The 22,166-nt window shown below is 35.4% G+C and overlaps 2 protein-coding genes and 1 long non-coding RNA gene across 5 annotated transcripts; 2 read left to right on the forward strand and 1 right to left on the reverse strand.

Annotated features, from left to right (window-relative positions):
* Positions 1-3,694: 3,694 nt before the first annotated feature.
* On the forward strand, positions 3,695-14,526 carry LOC133697385 (ATP-dependent zinc metalloprotease FTSH 12, chloroplastic). Of its 3 annotated transcripts, none has more exons than XR_009842857.1 (20): positions 3,695-4,252; positions 5,331-5,515; positions 5,646-5,872; positions 6,418-6,695; positions 7,352-7,429; positions 7,517-7,759; positions 7,847-7,987; positions 8,093-8,260; positions 9,000-9,112; positions 9,596-9,812; positions 10,436-10,507; positions 11,120-11,239; positions 11,328-11,444; positions 11,565-11,741; positions 11,933-12,052; positions 12,174-12,248; positions 12,796-12,903; positions 13,245-13,325; positions 13,778-13,925; positions 14,050-14,526. XR_009842857.1 is itself a non-coding variant. In XM_062119878.1 (19 exons), exons 1-19 carry the CDS (start codon positions 3,836-3,838, stop codon positions 13,850-13,852), a joined length of 3,012 nt encoding a protein of 1,003 aa, XP_061975862.1. In that variant the 5' UTR covers positions 3,695-3,835; the 3' UTR covers positions 13,853-14,526. The 3 variants fall into 3 exon arrangements, 1 of the variants encoding a protein (XP_061975862.1); XR_009842858.1 differs by having other exon boundaries at positions 14,060-14,526; XM_062119878.1 differs by having other exon boundaries at positions 13,778-14,526.
* A 1,510-nt stretch (positions 14,527-16,036) lies between these two features.
* Positions 16,037-19,372, forward strand: LOC133696605 (cation/H(+) antiporter 15-like). The gene is made up of 4 exons (XM_062118829.1): positions 16,037-16,255; positions 16,467-17,489; positions 17,664-18,764; positions 19,364-19,372. The coding sequence occupies exons 1-4, from the start codon at positions 16,037-16,039 to the stop codon at positions 19,370-19,372; spliced, it is 2,352 nt and encodes a 783-aa protein (XP_061974813.1).
* A 15-nt stretch (positions 19,373-19,387) lies between these two features.
* Positions 19,388-21,957, reverse strand: LOC133695880 (uncharacterized). Its single transcript, XR_009842564.1, has 2 exons — positions 21,464-21,957; positions 19,388-19,687 (listed from the first exon to the last, which is right to left on the reverse strand). It is a non-coding gene; the product is annotated as an uncharacterized LOC133695880 (long non-coding RNA).
* Between the last annotated feature and the right edge of the window lie 209 nt (positions 21,958-22,166).

A 22,166-nucleotide genomic window follows, 5' to 3' on the forward strand; every position in this document is an offset into this window, starting at 1 on the left:
ATTAATCTATTGCTGAAAGTCAACAATGGTAGGAAGATGGCTGTAAAACGCAAGTAACGATGGTAAATTAGGGTTGTTACTGAACGTGGGTTGTGTATCGCTGCAGTGACAAATATTCCAATTTGTTCATGAAAACAACAACAATGGAGTATCTGATATTGATGTGCGTGAACTACGCTTAGAAACTGCATGGCATAAATTAAAATAAGTACGATGCCCAAGCATAAGTAGATTCCCATGTCATTTTGCCCACATAGGATGCTGGTATTTGGTAATGGTGGCTTGGCGCTGCAAATTTTGCTTATTCTTCAACAAAATGAAAAAATAGAAGTGCAATAGAGGTTCCTCTGCTTCTCTCTTCAGGCGCTTGCACATGTCTCTATACCATCGTGCCATCTCCTCAGGTGATTGCTCAATTGCCATGGCTGCAACAATAAAAAACAACAACAGAAACTATGTTAATGACAGAAGTAATCTTTAATTGCACAGATAAACAAATTAAACACACAAGTAACGATAGTGTTTTGCAAGGATCCTAAGATCACAAATATGCACTGAATCCAACAGAGTTACCTCCAGTTGGATGTTGTGCCATGATTCTCCAGGCAAAAGCATGCTAGCAGTGCAAGATGATATGAAAGCTTCTACAAGAGCTGGCTTTGTAACATGAATGGCCATCAACACCTTATAGAGCAGCAGCAGCAGCAGTTAGTACTAGAATAATATTCGTGGGAGTAGCAATGACTTCCACGATTCCATGGCCATGCCGGCATGACTGGGAACCCCAATCCTAAAGTATAGTATTTGTCTTTGATGCAAACTATCTCGGTCCTGGACTGAGTTGAAGGTAAAAAGAGAGTAAAAAAAACATTATCATGATTAGCAAAGTAGATGATCAACTCATTTCTAGGCCATGGTGATACTACTAATACTGAGCATTGCCCATACTGTACACCAAATTCGACAAACGTTGAATCAAAATCTACGCAGCTAAAATTCTTTCTCCGTGGTATGAGACTAGAAGATTTCAACCGGTATAGAAAGAATCCAATTCATTTCTGATGGTGCGCAATAAAAAAAAAAAACGCTCTATCTTTTCTAGACAATAATATTTTTTTTTTACGATTTACTTACATATTATATACAATTACATCCTTTTATGTAGTTTTGGTGTGATATCTTTTCTAATATGCACTATATTATGTGCGAATTGAATATTTTTTTAATAAGTATTTATTTTTAATTCTCTCATGCATTTATATTGATTTAAGCATTGAAAACTCTTCGTCAACTCATGTTTTCAAAGCACATTTTAGTCATATGTTAAACCCATATTATATGTGAACAAGATGACATGCCCGCGCGCTGTCGCGGGCTTATAAAACAAATGTATTTGATAGTATTATAATTATGAATCAACGCTAGATAAGTAATAGAAATTAAAGGTATGATGGAGCAAATATTTCATGACGAAAAAAAAATTGTGTTGGCGATCCAAAACTTAGAGACTGAACAAAATGATTTATTGCAATTTACAGTGTTTTGTGATGAAAGATAAAGTGCTTTCGCTATATAATTTAGCTTTTAAGTTCATAAAAAGAAAAAAAAATTACAAAGCTAAATTCTCTACCAACTTAATATTAAAAAAAAACCAACAAAGATAATTTTGGAAGGAAAAAAACCCATGAGAAAAAACGGTGTAGCAATTGACAATGTTTTGTGAGGAAAACTATAACACTTTTCCCAATAAAATAAAATAAAAAACATTTAGAGAAATATTGTAACAATCTACAGTGTTTTGTGAGAAAAACTACAACGCTTTCCTCATATGATTTAGTTTTATTGTAATTATAATTCTTAACCAACTCAATATTAAAAAAAAAATCGACAAAGATAATTTTGGAAAAAATCATAAAAAAATCACATGGGAAAACACTGTAACAATTCACAGTGTTTTAAAAAAGAAAAATTACAAAGTTAAATTTTTAATCAGCTTAATATTAAAAAAAATCGATAGAGATAATTTTATAAAACAAATATAACAAAACAAACACAAAAAAAAAATCATGTTGGAAATACTGTAGCAATTCACAGTGTTTTGTGATGAAAGCTACAGTGCTTCCCCACATGATTTAGTTTTATTTGTAATGACTTTTAATTGTAATTCACAAACAACTCAATATCAAAAAAATAAAATTAAAAAAGATAATTTAAAAAAAATTATAAAAAAAACTGTATGGGAAAAAACACTGTAGCAATGGACAGTAATTTTCAAAAAAAAGTTATAGTGCTTTCCTCACATATTGTAACTGTAATTTTTAACCAGCTCAATATTAAAAAATAAAATAAAATAAAGATAATTTTGAAGGAAAAAAAACCATGCGGAGAAACACTGTAGCAATCAACAATGTTTTAAAGAAAAAAATTAAAAAACCAAATTCTCAATCAGCTCAATATTAAAAAAAAATCGACAAATATAATTTTGAAAAATAAAGAAATAAAATAGAAAAATTAAGTGGAAAAACATCGCAGCAATCCACAATATTTTTTTTTTTTTAAATTACAAAGCAAAAATTTTAACTAGGTTAATATTTAAAAGGTAAAATCAACAAAAATAATTTTGGAAAAAAATAAATGAAAAAAAAGGAAATATAAGAAATTTGAAAAAAAATAATTTTGCAAAAAAACAAAAAAAAAACGAAAAAAAAAAGAAGAAAGGGAAAGTTAGTAAAAAAAAAGAAAAATCACTGTGGCTTACTGTTGTAATCCATAGTGTTTTGTATGTAGGGAAACAATAAATTTCCCACAAGGTTTAGTTATATGTATAATAATGTAATAATTATTGTTTTTTTGAAATATTTTTTATTCGAAAGTATTTTAAAATAATATTTTTCCACGCCTGCCTATCTATTTGAAGCAAAGAGTTGGGCCACGTGGCTTGGTCGAAAGCACATACGCCCTCAATAGGATATAGTGCGTGACTCTTGGCAATGGAAGGAAAATGGGCCTGTATCAACTGGATCTATCATGGCCTCATGGGCTGGCTCTATCTGAACCACCAAGTTTCATCAAAAGCCATGTTGCCCGCACAAGTTTTACACGCACCAAAATACTAGCTACGTCCATCGACTGTTTTTTTTTTTAATAGCTACCTGTATATTGAATAAGTTTATATTATATTATTACATTTTTAATTATATGTATTACAGTAATTCATAGTATCTAATTCCTTAATATGCTCTTCAATTAAATTTCTTCACTCAAAATGATGAAATGATATTTTCTTTTCAAATCTGTCAAGGTTATATAATAAAAATATTTTTTAAAATTATTTAAAATATTTTAAGAAAGAAGAGGTTTCTGACCTAATTATCATTGATTTTTTTAAAAATTTAACTATAAAGATATATCATTTATGTTTTTTTTATCTGATGATATTTATTTTTTATATAGATTTTTATATCTGATATATCAAAAATAAAAATTTAAAAATAAAAAATATATATTTTAATATATTAAAAAAACAGTTAAAAAAACAATCTTATCATGATATCATTATACAGTAGAGTTGGCCAAAGGTCTGGAACGTCCTTAAATTAGAAAAAGCTGTCAACTTGACCCAATTAACTCCAGAAGCGTATGACTAAATACTTTAAGTACAGGGACCACTAGTGATTTTTGGACAGAAACATTACTCTCAGTTTCAGATAAACCTCCAAAACCCAAAACAGCCCAGCTGCTCTCTCTTCAGCAGCTAAAACAAAGACGACAACACTCTGTTTCCTCTTCGAAAAACCTCAAAAATTTCTCATGTCGTAACATACCGAAACCAAATATGAACCTTACACTTCCTCACAAACAAAACCCACTTCTCCACTCTCCAATTCTTCTAACCCAAACAGCTCAAAACCCCCCAATTCTCTTTCAATTACCCACAAATCAAAGACCCCGAATTTCGCGCAAAAAACCCATCTTTAGAATCTATTCCTCTGCCAATGCAAATGGGTCTGACGGGTTTTCTTGGCCGATTCTCACTCGCTCTGTTCGCCTGGGGACGGAGCGGTTTTTGTTGAAACTCGGTGAGTCCGTCAAGAAGGAAACTGGGTTTGATGTAGAAGGGGGTAATGTGAAGGTTGGTGAGTTTGTGGAGCGCATTAAGGGTGATATCAAGAAAGGTGACGCTGCATTGACTCGGTTCAGGACTGAATTGTTAACTGATTTTGTGGATTGGAATAGATGGGAGCGTTGGAAGGTAAGACACCTTTACTTACTTATTTTTTATTAGGAAGGTGTTGGGAGATGAGATGAACCTGACATGATTTTGAATTTTAGTGTGCGGAGGTTAGTTAATGAATGAAGAACTTGGTGAAAAAATGGCCATGGTATTAGCATTATTTAACTTGTTTATGTAGAACGAGGCTAAATTTGTTGAATGTTTGAAATTTTGAACAGATATAGCAACCAATGTTCTTTAATGATATGCATGGACTAGCTGTGGGACAACGGTTTCTATTTTGTGAACCTTATAAACTTATGGAACCAAGTCCTGCATAATAAGTGACCGCATGCTTTCTGTAATGTTGTTTTGCTCATCACGGTCTGTCTTTCTGCTTTCAAGCAATTGAAATATAATATGGCAACATCTATATTCTTTTTAAAGTTCAATAAGGAACATACTATCAGAGTTCAATCATGGAAGTATGAAAAACTGCCAACACATCTTACAATCAAGTTGATTCTCAAAAAACTAGTTCTATGTTGAATTAATCACGTTGTGAACATAAAGTGGTGGTGGGTATGCGAGATTAATGAAATTTGATTTAAGGTTGAGATTCCAATCCTCAGTCCCCCTTCCAGAATATGATGAAAAAATCACTTGAGAAGCATTCTGCTCTGCACAACTTTGCAAGCAAGTGAAAATGGGTGATGCACATGCATTGAAAGCACCTGGAGGATATTATAACAGTTTGGAATAAATGATTAATAAAAATATAAATAGGTAACCTGGAACTAATACTTGTTCTTTTGGAGAAGAAAAGGACAGAAACAATTTGTTATGAATAAAACAGAGGCTTAAAAACTTACTATTTCAGAAATTTGTTTTTTAAGAGTTAAAACCTTTAATACCTGTATTTTTTTTTTTGATATTATGCTTTTCAAAGCACGAAGAAAATGACAAGGAAATAACATTTTTGAAGATTGGAACTGAAGAATGCGATTCATGCACCGAAACCCATAAAACCTTAATGTGAACCTTTTCAACCTTTCCTTTGTTGTCATTCCATGAGAAAATTTCTTGAAACTATAACATAGACATTTTCTACTTGCAGGACTTAAAGAATTGGGAGCCTAAACGAGTTGGTGCTTTGTTGCTCTATATTTTTGCTGTGATGTTTTCTTGTCAAAGAATATATGTTGCCATTCGAGCTCCTTTTCTAGACCAAGAAAGAAGAGAGTTAACAGAAGCTTATATGGAGGCTTTGATTCCTGAACCATCTCCTATTAATATTAGAAAGTACAGCAGTTTGGTTTTTATTTGCAAATGCAATCTACGAGAGATGAATAGGACTATATAGAACATCAAGTTGCTAATTAAGTTCTGTGTTTAATTAACAAATAATCCTGCATCTGATTTTTACATGTAGGTTTAAAAAGGGTATGTGGAGAAATACAACACCAAAAGGTCTGAAAATGAAGAAGTTCATTGAAGGACCTGATGGAACATTGATTCAGGACACTTCCTATGTTGGAGAAGACGCATGGGAAGATGATCAGGAACCTCCTCAGGAAAATATGAAACAAATCATTGACAAAGATGTGAGATTAAATGCAGAACTAAAGAAAAACTTGAAAGAAGACTTGGGCATTTTAGGTGAGTTGGTGATTCTGTTGGTTTTGGACATGCATAAACATGATAGATGCTTCAGTTTTGTTTAGTATGGTTTTGCCTCTGAATTTTTGTTATTTTTAGTTTATTTTCAGTGGAACTTTGTGTCTGTGCTTGCTTAGTTAAGCACGGGAAATTCTTTCCTGAAGGAATCTTCTATCTGAAGTTTACACTTAAAACCATTTTGAGAACATATCTTTGGTTCATTTCTTTTTTAAGGTACAAGGAACCAATACTAGATGATAAATATAATAAACAGGTTTTTATAATAAACTTACAAAATTATTCTATTTATCCATGTGTTTTTGGATTTCTTTTACTTGTTTTTAGCTAGATAGACTTATTCTGTAATCTATTCCCTTAGCAGTAGAAGCAAAAATGAACTGGATGACCAGTGAACCTAGTGATATTTGTCCTCTTGGTGATTGTAGTGAGTAATTGGAGGATATTCTTTCAAAAAAAAAAAATGATTGAGACTTGGGTTTAATTTTGTGATCATGCTTGCATGTTTTTTCATGCGTTCTTATCAGGCGAAGTTCAGGAAAGTAAAGGAACGTGGCGTGAGAGGCTTCATATATGGAAGGAGGTTCTCAAAAAGGAGAAATTTGCTGAGCAATTAGATTCCTCAAATGCCAAATATGTGGTTGAGTTTGACATGAAAGAAGTTGAAAACAGCCTTCGCAAGGATGTGGTGGAAAAGGTTACAGACACACAAGGAGCCAGGGCTTTATGGATATCTAAGAGATGGTGGCGCTACCGTCCCAAACTTCCATACACTTATTTTCTTCAGAAGCTTGATTCCTCCGAGGCAAGTGTTATTCTCCGTGATGTGGTGTTCAAAGTTGCATGGCTCTCAATTTCTTTAAATGGAACCTAGGTTTATGTGGAGTTTTGTTAGAGTTGGATTTCTCAAGTATTTAACTGTTGAGTGCATACAGTGTACACCCATGTGTGCCCAAGAAACAGAAAACTTTCCCCTTTTCTGTTTTTAGTAGCCTGTAATGGCTGAATTTATTCTTTAACTCGGGGTAACTTTTTTTTTTCTCGGCTAATCTGATACGTAGCTTTTTGATTAACTTCAATGTTAGATGGTTTAGGATTTTTGAAAAACAATTTGTCTAATTAGATACTTTGGGGGTAATGATTTTCATTGGTTTCTTTATGGTGCTCTACATCTAGATCTTTCTGACAGGTTCCTTGAACTTTCAGTGGGATTGGCATTTGGAGAGTGAATGCATCACCCTCTAATTTTATTCTTTTTCATTCATTAATCATTAATAAACTTTCTTCTTTCATGGGAAAAGAAAGAAGGGACATTGATATAACCAGTTTTAATGATGTTATACATAAAATACTTAAAACTGGTGCTACCCAAGCAATAAATTGCAGTGGAATGGAAACATGTAGAATTCTAATATAAAGACATGCAGACTTTTTCTAATTCCGTGGGTTATTTTCTTACAGGTTGCTGCTGTTGTCTTCACAGAGGACCTGAAAAGACTTTATGTAACTATGAAAGAAGGCTTTCCACTAGAATATGTTGTAAGTTTGGGGTTTCTTTGTGCAACTGTGAATCTGAACCGCATGCCTTCTTGGCTTATTTTGATACTTTTTATTTGCATTTGATAGGTGGATATTCCCCTCGATCCATACTTGTTTGAGGTTATCTCAGGTTCTGGCGTAGAAGTAGATCTCCTTCAGAAAAGGCAGATACATTACTTTCTGAAAGTTCTGATTGCATTGGTGCCTGGATTACTGATCCTGTGGCTCATAAGGGAGGCCGCTATGCTATTACATATCACTTCTAAGCGTTTTCTTTACAAAAAGTACAATCAACTTTTTGATATGGCATATGCGGAAAATTTTATCCTGGTATTGATTTAGTTTCTCCCTTTGTGTTTTTCATTTTCTTCCTGTGTGTATTTTCCCTCAAAGCATCATTGTCTTGGACTCATCCAGCCAGTTGGAGATGTTGGTGAAACCAAAACAATGTATAAAGAAGTGGTACTTGGGGGCGATGTCTGGGACCTTCTTGATGAGATAATGATCTACATGGGCAATCCCATGCAATACTATGAAAGAGGGGTGAAGTTTGTTCGGGTAACTATTATTTTTTAGTAAAAATTTCGAGTTTCTTGCTGCTGTGCACTAAATCTTTAAAGTTATGATAAAACATGAAGTGCATAGTGGTTATGTATGTAACAGGGTGTCCTTCTCTCGGGTCCTCCTGGAACAGGAAAGACACTTTTTGCACGGACACTTGCCAAGGAAAGTGGATTGCCTTTTGTTTTTGCTTCTGGTGCAGAGTTTACAGATAGTGAGAAAAGTGGAGCTGCAAGGATCAATGAGATGTTTTCTATTGCTAGGAGAAATGTAAGCTCCCTCCTATTATAACTTTCCAATGCAATATGATGAGTGAAAGGAATTTTTTAGATGATCCTGTAGTGTTTTATGATTTTTATATATATCTAAAGCCATAACACTCACTGTAACTGTGAAAAATAATTTAAATACCTTGATGCTCTGCCCTATCCAAGGACGGGCATTAGTAACTGTCGTCTATGTACAAGTTTTCAATTCTGTATGTATGCTCCCAAAGTTCAAAGTTTTAGATTGATTATTTTTCATTATTCAACAGCTAAACGGACTTGGGTATTCCTTTTCACTTGTAATTTATTTGCATGTAATCATCATAGCAAGATTTAAACTGCGCTTTGCATTGTAGGTGACAAGGGGCCATTCCATTGATGTTGTATGGAGAATGTTGTAGGTGGATAACTGTCATTTACGAGTCACAGAATTCCTGCCAGTGCCTTCATTTTCTCTAATATCTTTTTTTTAAATTTTTTTTTTAAACAAGTCAAAATGAGTTAAATATGCTTCCTTCTATTTTAGCTTCCCGGTACTGCTTCATACCGGTGGTTCTCTAGTTTACTGATTGAGGGTATTTTGTTTAAGATGAAATTTAGGGTTCCAAGTTAAGATATCTATCCATTTCTCAAGATAGAGGTTTTATTTTCTTACAGTAGTAGTAGGAATTAGGTCAAGATGGAAATTGCATATTTTTTCAATCTAGAAGAGTACAGGTCTTAAAAATTTATTTTCCATGCAGGCTCCTTGTTTTGTGTTTGTGGATGAAATTGATGCCATTGCTGGAAGGCATGCTAGGAAGGATCCACGAAGAAGGGCAACATTCGAGGCTCTGATTGCGCAGCTTGATGGGGAGTGAGTATATTAGTTCAGCATCGTGTATATGTTTTCATTTCCCCCCTTTAAGTTTGCTCAAAACAACATTCTGAATAAAACTTTCATATATTTCTCATCTTGTTATTTGATTATTTTATTTACAACTAACTTGTTGAAGTTACTATATCCTATCATGATTTATAAAGCTGAGAAAGGAAGGTGACCAAAATACACAAATTGCGATGATTTTTATTTTTCTCAAATACATGCTGTTTTTAATTAGTGCCCAAGTCCAGCTTTTCTTTGAAAGTATTTGAATTGAGCTAGTAGATATTTAAGCATGATGTTTGTGTACAAAAGTGATGAGCGACAACTGTGGAAAATTAACTTAACAGGAAGGGAATCAAATAAATTTTTTGTTCTTAGCCGTGCATTACTGTAAAGCTGCATCATTTTTCTGTCTTCTTTTGAACTCAACTACTCATGAAGGGATATTCACACTGAGCACTTTGTTCTGTATAGGAAGGAAAAAACTGGCGTAGATCGGTTTTCTCTTAGACAGGCTGTGATATTCATTTGTGCTACCAATAGGCCAGATGAATTGGACCTGGAGTTTGTTCGCCCTGGACGTATTGACAGACGTTTGTACATTGGATTGCCCGATGCGAAGCAAAGAGTACAAATTTTTGGTGTTCATAGTATAGGAAAGCAACTTGCGGAAGATGTGGACTTTGGGAAGGTAAGTGCTAAGTGATTCTTCTCTTGGTTATGGTGTATGACATGATAGAATGCGATAGCATGAGTAACTTTGTCTAAGAAACGAGAGGAACTATAAGCAATGCACTAGTGCTTAGATGTTGGCGGCATGATTTGAATCTAAATTAGTATGAAAACATGGTCAACATTTTATGTTGAAACTTTATCATCTTGAATATATCCTGATACACAATGTTTTCATTTTATTGCCAAGATTTGGGACTATTCCTCATTTTTTCCTGAAAGACAGGCATACTAGACCTGAATTCAGATTAGATCAGACTGGCAGGCTCTTGTTTAGGTAGCTCTGTGCTTGAAGATCTCAATTGATTTCTACTGTATAACTGTGTGGAGATCTTCACAGGGCAGGGGAGTGAGTCTCCAATCCAATGATATTTTCTCCATAAGAAATAGAACCTTTTGCATTTACAAATTTCACAATTCTTTGGTCTCATACGGCTTGTGTGTGTGATGCAATACATGATATGCGCACCAAATTTCTTATGAATAAACGGAATGCTTAGCCCTTTACATTTGAGGTTTTCCTTCAATACCAGGCTATTAATTTTTAGCTTACTGTTAGTGTCTATGTTTTTCACTCTGCAGCTTGTGTTCCGTACTGTTGGCTTCTCGGGAGCAGATATTCGGAACCTGGTCAATGAAGCTGCAATTATGTCTGTAAGTTTCTGAATCTTGTCAAAAAATTATAGTTACTAGTGGAAATATTCCCCTGGTCAGCCTCTGGCAGAAACATTTTATAATCTTAGTGGCATGTGGAGATACTACTGTCATATCTTTATCTACCATTTATCTTTATGGTATATATTAGGACATTTTTATTGCTGAACACTTAGTGCCATGTGCGGAGCATTATCACAGTTTTATAATATTACCCTTCAGCACAGCAGGGTTTAAAGAAGTGCATGGCATGTCCATCATGTTTCTCCATGTTAGCCATTCATTGGATATCATCATTCATTTTCCTGACTCATCCCCCTTTTTTCCTGGTTCTCTAGAAAGAGAAATGGAACGTGGCAGATGAGTGCATGAGATAATGGTTCCTATGTGAGAGAGGGAGGAGAAGTAATAGGTCCATTTAATAGGGGTGGGGCCCATTGCTAGTTAATGTAGTGAGCGAGGTCTTGGAAGCTTTTTCTTCAGTTCAGATCTTAACTTTAGAGGATCCTGTATTTCATATATATTACATAAACAGTCATACAAGTTGAACTGATTGAAAGGCTTGCTGAATTCTCTAGCAATGCAAAACATAATGTCTGATCATTATTGCAGGTAAGGAAAGGGCATTCCAAGGTCTACCAGCAAGACCTCGTTGATGTGTTAGATAAACAATTGCTTGAGGGCATGGGTGTACTTCTTACAGAGGAAGAACAGCAGAAATGTGAACAAAATGTATGTCTTTATTCATTCTCATGAAGTGACAGGGGGGTCTGTAATTGTGTTTAAAACTAACCTCCGAGTTGATAATCTTTCTTATTAGGTTTCATTTGAAAAGAAGAACCTGCTGGCTGTACATGAAGCTGGTCATATAGTGTTAGCTCACTTGTTTCCTCGCTTTGATTGGCATGCATTTTCTCAGCTCCTTCCTGGAGGCAAGGTGAAATTTCTGTTTGCAAGCTGGATTTGTGATCGCTGCTACTCAACTGCTGCAGTTTTTTTCTAACCATTTCTCATTTCCTTCCCTTTAATTTTCATCATTTTTGTCCAACACGAGCAGGAAACTGCAATATCTGTTTTCTACCCACGAGAAGATATGATTGACCAAGGATATACAACCTTTGGCTACATGAAGATGCAAATGGTGGTAGCTCATGGTGGACGTTGTGCTGAATGCCTTGTGTATGGTGAGGATATTACCGATGGAGGAAGTGATGATCTTGAAAAGATAACAAAGGTAAATGTGGTAATTTGAGTATAATATTGTCTGGGCACTTTCATGGGCCTAGTTGCCTGCCACTATTCCCATTTTATGGTAAAGGGGAATAAGGTAGCAATTAAGAATCGCTAAAGTCGCTTAGATAAAGATTTTATGGTAAAGGGTAGGCATTTTGGTTGTTGTCTTTCGACTCTACATTTCCTTGACAGATTGCTAGAGAGATGGCAATCAGCCCTCAAAATGCAAAGCTGGGCCTCACTGCTTTAACAAGAAGAGTTGGACTCATGGATAGACCAGATAATCCAGATGGCGAGCTGATAAAATACAGGGCATGTTCTTTTAACTTTACTGAGTTCCAACTAAAAATATGCTCTCTGTATTCTCATATTTTGTTTAACTCAATGATCTTGATCAACTGATTCTCGTTTGTATTCTCCTTCATGATGTTAGTGGGATGATCCTCATGTGATTCCTGCCAATATGACACTTGAAGTATCTGAGCTATTTACTAGAGAAATGACAAGGGTAAGTATTTGCTTCATTTTGTACTAGAGTCATATGCTCTCTAACAACAACATAAAAAAAGTTTTCAAGTTCTGGGTGGAAGTAGCTGGGGTGAGGGAAGGGATCTGGGTCAAGTCTCAATTTCCTGTACTGCAGATACATTGTGCTGTTTTCTGTATGACCTTTAGAAACCTGGCAGGTCATGTTTAACTGTGGCCTTGCCAATATGCGTGCAATAATATATGCTGTTACAGGGGGGAAAAAAACAGAGAGAGAGAGAGAGACTGGCAATCTCTCAAGCTTTCATTTAATTAGTCCTTTAATTTAATGGTGATCATGCGAGTCTAACTGAAGATAAATGTGCTTACTATAACTACACACACGACTCTTTATGATGGTAGTTCATGTGATCAAATCAAAGAATATATCACTTTAGGTAGCAAGACATTTTATATCTTTTAAAAGGTATTTGCTTGAACATTTATCCACATTTTCTTGTAATATTTTGCTAGCTATATAAAATTATTTAGCAAAACAGTGAGTTTTGATGTTGGTGGTACTGTGGTAGTATGTTGAAGAGACTGAAGAACTTGCGATGGAAGGATTGAGGAACAACAGGCATATACTGGATGTGATTACCAAGGAACTATTGGAGAAGTCAAGGATAACTGGATTGGTATGCTATATCTTACACAATGTTTACGTTACTCTTTAACTAAAATGGGTTTTACAGCATTTTCTTTCACTATTGTTTGTATGTATTGCTTCCAAATTGTTGAGTTCTGTTCTTGCTTTCTGATACATGTTTATAACTCTGGAAATCTTATTTTAAATGGTAAAATATTCGAATTCTTTCGTGGCTTATGATGATATGAAGGCCATGACTATAGTCCATGGGTTTTCAAAACTTTTCCCTCAATTTTTAACAGTTTGCATCCCAATTATCCTTGGATATTTCACAATGAACTGAGGATTTATGCCCCTTTCTGACTATTCTCCGTTGTTCTTTTTTATTAGGAAGTTGAGGATCTAATGAAGGAGCTCTCTCCAACAATGTTCGAGGATTTTGTAAAGCCGTTCCAGATAAACTTAGATGAGGTACTGTTTTAAAATGCAGTGTCAGGCACTGTTTTTCCTCTTTCTTTTTTATATCGAGATCTGAGATAAACTTTGAGCTATCATCTGCATTATCATTTTCTAAACAGTTTTTGCATTTAAAAAATAGAACTGCTGTTAATCACATTTGAATTATTACTCCTGGAAGGTAAAAATTTAATGTAATTTCAGCTAGTTAAATTATTTGCTCAACCTGCACCATTGTTTTTTATCAAGGTGCACCCAATCGCACAGATGGATAAATTTTTGTTATGTCTCTAGAGTTTTACGGTAGTGTATTGCTTCTCCTTGTTGGTTTCTTCTAAATGGCATTTTCCCTGGATTTATGTTGTTACATTTCCTCTAAACACAACAAATCTATATTCCTCTTTGCCTTGCACTGAATTCAAACTCCAACCATTGGTCATCAGCTTTTGTTTTGTTGAATTCTTTAGGAGGGACCGTTGCCACACAATGACAAGTTGCGATATCAACCACTGGACATATATCCTGCACCACTCCACCGATAATGACACATTGCAATACCAGCCTCTGAACACACACACCGGTCCATTGATGTCGAAGGTTTATGGACTTCAGATGGTAATCGTAGTCCCTGAAATTGCAATTTCTGTCTGCTACTTTGACCATGGAGTTGAGAAAAGAAGTTTATTGTTTTGCTGCTAAAAGTCAACAAGCAGCGATTTTGACACTTTTCTTCTTGAAGCCAATCTCAGCCCTGTAGCGGACAGGGCGTGTTGGCTAATTGGTGAGCAGAAGTTTCCAGGCTAGGAAATTCTTAGGCACATTCAATGCGCTGAAGGCCCCGATGCTTCTCAGTTGGGTTGCTTGGAGTAGTTTTGGCCTCATCAACAGTTATTGCTTTGGACAGTGGATGGGGTTCAGCAACATGTCGCTGCCAGTTTTGTGTTATTCATGCCAATTTTGCAGACAGTTATTGCTTGATGATAACTTTTGCTCACCAGAAATGTTTGTTGTATCGCTTCTGAAGATTGTCAATCTGTGTACAGATTCGAATGTTCAAAATCCATTTTGTACACCAGTTCAAAAGGTGAAGCAAGCAAAAAACATAGGAATGGGAAATGAAAGGGGAAATGAACGGTGGCGGAATATACTTGCGTTGCCAGCATATACCAAAGAAGCAATTTGACAATATTATCATCTCCTTGCTTGTTTTCTTCAAGCCATTTAGCCGCTATTTATGATGGATTGAAGTTTGGAGCTGATGTTGAATTATCACATGAAATTCTAGATTTTTCAAAGATCTACCAAACCTTCCTAAATAGTTTAGCCTTTCCTAAACTACTGCAGTGCCAAACCAGCACTAAACCGTTTTTTTTTTTTGGGTTTGGCGCCAGGCAAGATGAAGTGGCAACTACAATTTGTACAGGAAAAGCAGCAGCATAACAAGTGCTTGTTAGAGCCCGTCTGGCAACGAGGTAGAGATTGCGTTTCTTCAAAAACACACTGGCTCAGTGTTTGGTTAAGGAAAAAAAGTTGTTCACTGTGTATGGGTCCCACAACAAATTACGTGCTAAACGCAGGCAATTTGAAAGCAGAAAAATATTATTTTTTTGTGCGGCTTTTTGAGAACAACCATGCTACACTGTTCATTGAACAGTGTAGCATGCCTCCACTGTCATGTGAACAGTGCGAATTGCACTGTTCACGTGAAATTTCTTTTTTTTTTCAGCCAAATAAATTTTTTTAACATTTGTATTTAAAAAAAAACACTAGTATAAAATGAATTAATTAAATTCACTCGCACTGTAATATCAATTTTATACCTGATAATATTTATCTACGCTAAAAAAATTATGAAAACTGTAATTCTTATCGGATGAATTTTGTACGTAATAGAATTATAAATAGTTTAATGAAATAATAAAAAGTATTTTTTATAAAGTATTTTTTATTTCATGATGTAATAGGAGTAATTAATTTTACAATATTAATATATATTTTTTAAAATTATTTTATAACCTCAATTTGAAAAGTATTTTTAACCAAACACATTAAATTACTTTTTCTTCAATCTCAATTTTAACCATAATTTTAACCAAACACCTATTTTATTCAAACCAACCTCAACTAAAAGTACTTTTTATAAAACAACTTTTTTCAAACCACAACCGCTATCGCTACCGCAATACCAAACACACTCTTAATGTGATGATACAAGCCACGGGATGCCAACCCAATTAGAAGTGATTGGAGAGAAGAAAAACCTATGTGCTGCGTGCATGCCTTTGCTAGCAACGATTGAATTAAAAAAAAACAGGGAGGATGTGTTGATACACCTAGATGATGGCAAAATATAGTTCTAAACCCAGCAGAGAGATGGCTGGGAAGCCTTACAGCTAATACTAATTAACGAAACTCGTTGGTCTTGTTGTCAGCCGAATCCACCTCGTGATCATCTTGAAACTAGCACAAATGGAGATATTGACTTGAATGACGATGTTTTCTCATTTAGTTTCTAAATGGGGTAATTATGAGCTGGATACACCCAAGAAAGCCAAAATTGTAGATGCCAACAAATTTATAATGGCTGACAAGAGTTTTCCATGAACCATTTTCAAGTCATCCATAATATTGTTGTTGGGTCATATCTTCAATCTCTTCATTTTTCTTGGGTCAAAGTTGGTGTCTAAGGAGACAAAACCAGCAAGAAATCAAGAAGGGTTTCATCTATGGACACCCCAGAAGACATCGTGAATGTAAGTGGAAAATGCTACGAGAATGTTAAAGTATTCTCGGAAGGATTGTGGAGTGTAAAACCTGGAGAAAGTATTCTACAACATTCATTGGTTCGTTTCCATTTTGAGTTACTTGCGATGTTCTTCCTCGCCGGTTCATTTCACTTTTTCCTCAAACGATTTCATTTTTCACGTTTCACCTCGGATGTCCTGGTAATATATGCTGGTTTACAAACTATTTTTTTTTGTTTTCAGTAGCTTGACATGGTTGTAATTCTCCACAGGACATAGATGGTAGCTTAACAAATTAAAATGTCTGTTAATCTGCTCATCTTTCTTTCCATTTTGAAAACTCAGTAATCAAAAAGATCTCAAATTTTATCCTAGGTGAATCAATGATTGTCTCTCTCTTAATGTCTTCTAGGCAGGTATAGCAGTGGGACCGACTGTAATGGGATATTACTTTGGCAGGACATCAGATGACTTGTTCCATACAAGCATTCCCAATCAAGTAGCTAATTCATTATCAAAGATTGGTTACATTCTCTTCGTTTTTTTTGCTGGAGTACAAATGGACACGACCTTGATATGGAAAACAGGAAGAAAAGCTTTTTCTTTAGGGGCGTTCATCTTTGCAACCACTTTCATAATGGCAAGTTCTATTGCTATCTTATTCCCCAAAGATAATGGCTTAACTATCGGAATCAAGGGTGGAATGATTTTCACTGGGAATATGTATTTTGAATCAATGATCCAGACCGAATTCGTTGGAGTCTGTTACATTTTAATGCAGCTTCAGATTATAAATTCACAGCTCGGACGCCTTGCTCTAGCATCATCAATGCATTATAAGTTGATGAGCCTGGTATATAATATTACGAATGGTTTTGGAAGGGGTTTGAGAACTACATCGATTCGTGTTGGAGTTCAGATGGTTATTTTATCCTTGGCATACATTTTGTTTATTGTGATCATCTTGAGGCAGATGATATTCACGTTCATTAGAATAACACCGCAAGGTCAGCCTTTGAAGGAAATTTATGCTACCATTACCATGGCCTGCGTGTTTCTTTTAGCATCAAGTGGTGATTGTGTAGGGCTAAATTATGTGTTTGGCCCTTTAATACTTGGGTTGATAGTGCCTGCAAGGTCTCCATTAGCTGAAATCCTGGTACAAAAGTTTAATACGGCTGCTTCAGGATTTCTTCTCCCACTCATGACAATGTTCTGTGCCTCCAAAATTGATTTACATCAATTCATCTCGGAATTCAACACTCTGGTCGCCTTCAAGATCTCATTGATTGGATTCGCAATTAAGGTGGCGGTAACTTTTCTAGCGGTGTACTTTTACAAGTTACCTTTAAGACATGCTGCTGCGCTTACAGTCATCTTGAATGCCAAAGGCCATTTCGAGGTGGGAACTTTTATCAGCTTCAATCCACTTAAGGTATAAAAGAATGCTTTCTCACTACTTCCTATTGATTAGTATCTAAATACCTGAGAAATTCTGGTCGTGAAAGAAGCACCTAATTACTCCATGTGCATTCCTTGCTACGAAAAAGATGATTAACTTGAAGGGTTTTTTTTCTCTCATTCTACTAAATCTCTCTATCCCTTTCAGGAAATTCAAAGTACCAGTGGGATTTTGTTACTATTTCTGTTACAAGCCTTTCAACCACTTCTTGTCAAGACTCTCTACCATCCTGCAGAGCACTACGTAAGCTACAAGCAAAAAACGATCGAGCAAGTTTCAAATGATGCAGAGCTCCAGATACTGGTATGTGCGCATAGAGAGGAAGACGTCATGGCAGCAATAACACTCCTAGAATATTCTAATCCAACAAAACAGAATCCCTTGTCCATTTATGGACTCTGCCTGGAGGAACTTGTTAGCAGCTTTATCCCTGTTCTAATCAACCACCAATTAGGACAAAAAATCTCTTATTCTGAGGGATCCCGCTCGCAACCCATCATTGACATCTTCAAGTACTTCAAGACGCAACACAACAAGTTCGTCCAGATGCATGTGTTCACTGCAATATCACCATTTAAACAGATGCACGAAGACATTTGCTGGCTGTCTTTCGACAAGGATTGTTCCCTAGTAATAATTCCATTTCATAAGAAATGGAATAGCAAAGGCAAAATGGTTTCAAGCAATACTGATTTGAGGAATTTGAACATCAACGTATTGAAAAATGCCCCTTGTTCTGTAGGAACCCTCATTGATCGTAAAAGAGCGCAGGGGTTGTCTTCTATTTTTTCCACGTCAGCAACTTACCGTGTGGCCGCCCTGTTCGTTGGAGGCTCAGATGACAGGGAGGCAATATCTTATGCCTTAAGGATGGCAAGAAGCCCCAGAGTTCATCTAACAATCATGCATCTCGTTGCACACAATGACGATGTCCATAATTGGGAGAATATGGTCAATGATGACTTTTTAAGAAAAGTGAAAGCAGAAATGTCAGGGCATAAGAACATCGATTACATAGAGGAGTTAGTGAGAGATGGATCTGATACATCTGAGGTACTTCAATCAATTGTAGAGGATCGTGACCTTATCATGGTAGGGCGTCAACATGAAAATGAGCCTCAAGCTTTAGCAGGCCTATCTGCAGAATGGATTGATTTTCCAGAGCTTGGGCCAATGGGTGACCTGCTTGCATCTGAATATATTTCTAATCCAGTTTCAGTTTTGGTGGTTCAACAACAAAAGAAGAAAGTAAATGTTACAGCTTCAAATTAATTAATGGTTCGAAGTTGCAAGCAAACATCTGCCAAAATGTAAAAGAAATAAACCCAGTTACCCACCCCTCCTAGTTACAACTTTAAGAACACATCCTTATTCATTACAAATCTTGTGAGTTGTGAAGACAAGCTTCACACGGCTTTAGCTTTAAATGTGCTTATAACTTCATTTAAGTCTCCACGACTGTGTAAAAATTAGGCACCATATTAATTTATTATTTAACGAATTCCCATTTGTTCATTTCTAATGATTTAATTCGGCCCCAATTTCATGAATCGATTTGGCAAATAGGTGGTGGAATGAAGAATTGGTTTGCATTAACAACGAAATCTTGAAATCTGTCAATGATACACGAAGTTGGAGATGAATTAAAGGATTCATAATGCTGATACTGCTTCAACAACAGCTTCGGTGGGTTGAGTTGTGTAGGCTATTTAGTTAATTAACGCTCCAAGGTTGAGAAACTGCAAAAAGGGTCCTAAATACTCTTGTAGTTTCTTTCTGACTAGTTCTGTTGCCGACGCTGCGCTGGGATCGGATTTGTAACGTTCAACTTTCTTTTTTTGTGACAGTTTTCGTAAGAAAAAGAAAGTGCAGACTCATAAATGTTAGTTACTGGAGAAGTTTATTATGGAAAAAAAAATTTAGATACTAAACATGCACAACGTTAAGTTTGAGTTAGCAGAGCAACTTAAGAAATTGTCACGATAACTCTGTCAACAGGTCATTAACCAAGATCAAAAGGCTGCACTGATTCTAAGCAAACTACTGGTATCCTAGTTCTTCAGAAGCTTGCCTGGTAGATATAATCCAGAAGCATCCCCAAAGTTGCTTATATTTACACAGTCATTAGCAAAACGTGCTGTCTGTGCAGGCCGCCTAGCTCTTCACTGCTTCTGCAATAGAAAACAAAATAAATTAGGTGTATCGATGACAGGCTAAATAGACTAATGCTATACTTGGCAAAGCCAAGGCTTAAACACAGAAAAAAAATAGGTGGTTGTTCAGAATTAATTCGAATTTCTATTTCAATAACAGGAGATCATCTCGTATACAACATGTTATAACTAGAGACGAGATGACATGCCCGCGCGCTGCCGCAGGCTTATAAAATAAATGTATTTGATAGTGTTATAATTATGAACCAGTGCTAGATAAGTAATAGAAATTAAAGGCATGATGGAGCAAATATTTCATGATGAAAAAAAAAATTGTGTTTGTGATCCAAAACTTAGAGACCGAACAAAATGATTTGTAGTAATTTACAGTATTTTGTGAGGAAAGATACAGTGCTTTCGCTAATATTAAAAAAAATCGACAAATATAATTTTAAAAAATAAAGAAATAAAATAAAAAAAACTAAGTGGAAAAACATCACAGCAATCCACAGTATTTTAAAGAAAAAAATTACAAAGCAAAAATTTTAACCAGGTCAATATTTAAAAGATAAAATCAATAAAAATAATTTAAAAAAAATAAATAAAAAATAAGAAAGTTGAACAAAAAAAATAAAAAATAAAAGAAAAAAAAAGAAAGGGAAAAGTAATAAAAAAAAAATTACTGTGGATTACTGTTATAATCCATAGTGTTTTGTATGTGGAGGAACAGTAAATCTTCTACATGGTTTAGTTATATGTATAAATTTTTTTTGGTGACATCTGATCTGGAACTCTGCATCTGCTGCTTGAACACTCAATATGCATTAATGGCAAAGCAAAAACAGAGACTATGGCATATCCATTAAGCAGTCAAAGAATGTGGAGAATTGGTGTGAAAAAATGCGATGAAAACAAATTTGCAACCTACATCTGACAACATTTTCATTGGTGATTTCCACTCTAAACAGTCTCGCAAAGCGAGAACAGAAAAGGCCAAGGAAAAGATTGTTGAACTGATCATAATTAAGAAGATACAACAGATCCAAAAAATGATAGTCGTGCGATTTGTTTTAAATCCACTGGGAAGCAATGCTGAAGCTTGAATTTTGATGAGGTTCTAAGCTGACTGGTATCCAGGAACCTGGCCAGTGAGGGGATGGAAGTGCAATTTGTTATAATGGTGGAGCATACTATTATTATAAACTCGGTTCTATTTTCTAATCTCCAACAACCGCATCAACCAGTGTAATTATACATCTACAGTAAACACATGAAGGTCATCGTATACTACGGGAAAAGGATGGCTTTTATAAATAATTGATGCAGTTTTGTGTTTCCCTCCTCTAGACCCATTAAGCTGGAAAATAGAACTAAGGGAGAAACCCAAGATCTATCCAGCACATTAAAAGTGGGAAGCAAAGTTCCAGTCATTGCAGACAATGGACAACATCTGTATCTGAGTAACATGAAAGCCATTTAAGGTATTAGAGGAGAACCAATCTCTTTTTGTGAACTTGATGAGAATTTACTTATATTTGCAGCAGGAGAGTTGTCATCCTCCGTATCCAGTGCAACCTGCTCCTGGTTATGCTCAAACTCAGTACAGATGCAGCAAAATACAGTAAATTGAGAAAGCAAGAGATCTTTACAACGTTCAAAAACCTCCTAAGATCATGCAGCACAGAGAGGAATCAACGGCATTGTACATAAAACACGAAAAAAAAGAATCATGATCATCCTAATTACTATTAGTGCTTTAAAATAACTCTTGCAAAACCATAGGAAAGAACTGACCCTGCCACTGCTTCTCGTGTTGCTCCTCCTGTTTTCCAAGCCAGTAAATGAAATTCTAGTTCTCAAATTCCAACCCAGTTACCAAATTAAAACACAAATTACAAACCCTGAACCTCCCAATCAAATTTTTTTCCCCAGTTGATAGGTTGTTGCCATGCTAGACAACCCCTTGGAAGAACACCTTTTTTTCCAGGCTCCCTCCTCTGCATGTGCATATGCTCCTTCTACTTTCCCGTCTCTCTCTTTCTAGTTGAAAAACAGGGAAAAAATTTAAAACTTGGCCTCGAATAAGTCACGGAGTCCATGCGATATAAAAAATCAATTAAAATCTGCCTACCCACGCTATAACTCTAATTAAGAAAATTACATAAAAACAGATGCAAACTGTGGCAGTCTAATCCCGTACACTTTTTACTGGTCGCAGTGTTTTTGTTGCCATGATTCCTTCCCATTTTTTCGGACCAAAAGACAGGAGCCATGCTTGCTGCCACTGTTTTTATTGGAAGCGCCATCATTACTTTTTTCTACCGGTGTGGCGTGTATATGATCGTCGCATTCTTGTTGGTCATTTTTTTTCTTTCTTTCTTTTTACTAAAACAAATATATGATTATCGTCTTTATTTTTTGTTTTATTATAAAAATTTATTTGTTTTAAATTTAATTTCTTACATGTTATTTTTTTCATTTCAATCCTTGATTTTTT

Source organism: Populus nigra, chromosome 6 (assembly GCF_951802175.1).
Source record: "Populus nigra chromosome 6, ddPopNigr1.1, whole genome shotgun sequence".
Lineage (NCBI taxonomy): Eukaryota > Viridiplantae > Streptophyta > Magnoliopsida > Malpighiales > Salicaceae > Populus > Populus nigra.

Excerpts from the sequence above, each read along its gene's own strand:
- LOC133697385 (XM_062119878.1), top strand. The coding sequence starts at position 3,836 with ATGAACCTTACACTTCCTCACAAACAAAACCCACTTCTCCACTCTCCA. Across the intron at positions 8,261-8,999 it reads TTTCTATTGCTAGGAGAAAT|GCTCCTTGTTTTGTGTTTGT; the intron begins GTAAGCTCCCTC and ends TTTTCCATGCAG. Across the intron at positions 12,904-13,244 it reads AGTCAAGGATAACTGGATTG|GAAGTTGAGGATCTAATGAA; the intron begins GTATGCTATATC and ends CTTTTTTATTAG.
- LOC133696605 (XM_062118829.1), top strand. The coding sequence starts at position 16,037 with ATGGACACCCCAGAAGACATCGTGAATGTAAGTGGAAAATGCTACGAG. Across the intron at positions 16,256-16,466 it reads GTTTCACCTCGGATGTCCTG|GCAGGTATAGCAGTGGGACC; the intron begins GTAATATATGCT and ends AATGTCTTCTAG. Across the intron at positions 17,490-17,663 it reads TCAGCTTCAATCCACTTAAG|GAAATTCAAAGTACCAGTGG; the intron begins GTATAAAAGAAT and ends TATCCCTTTCAG.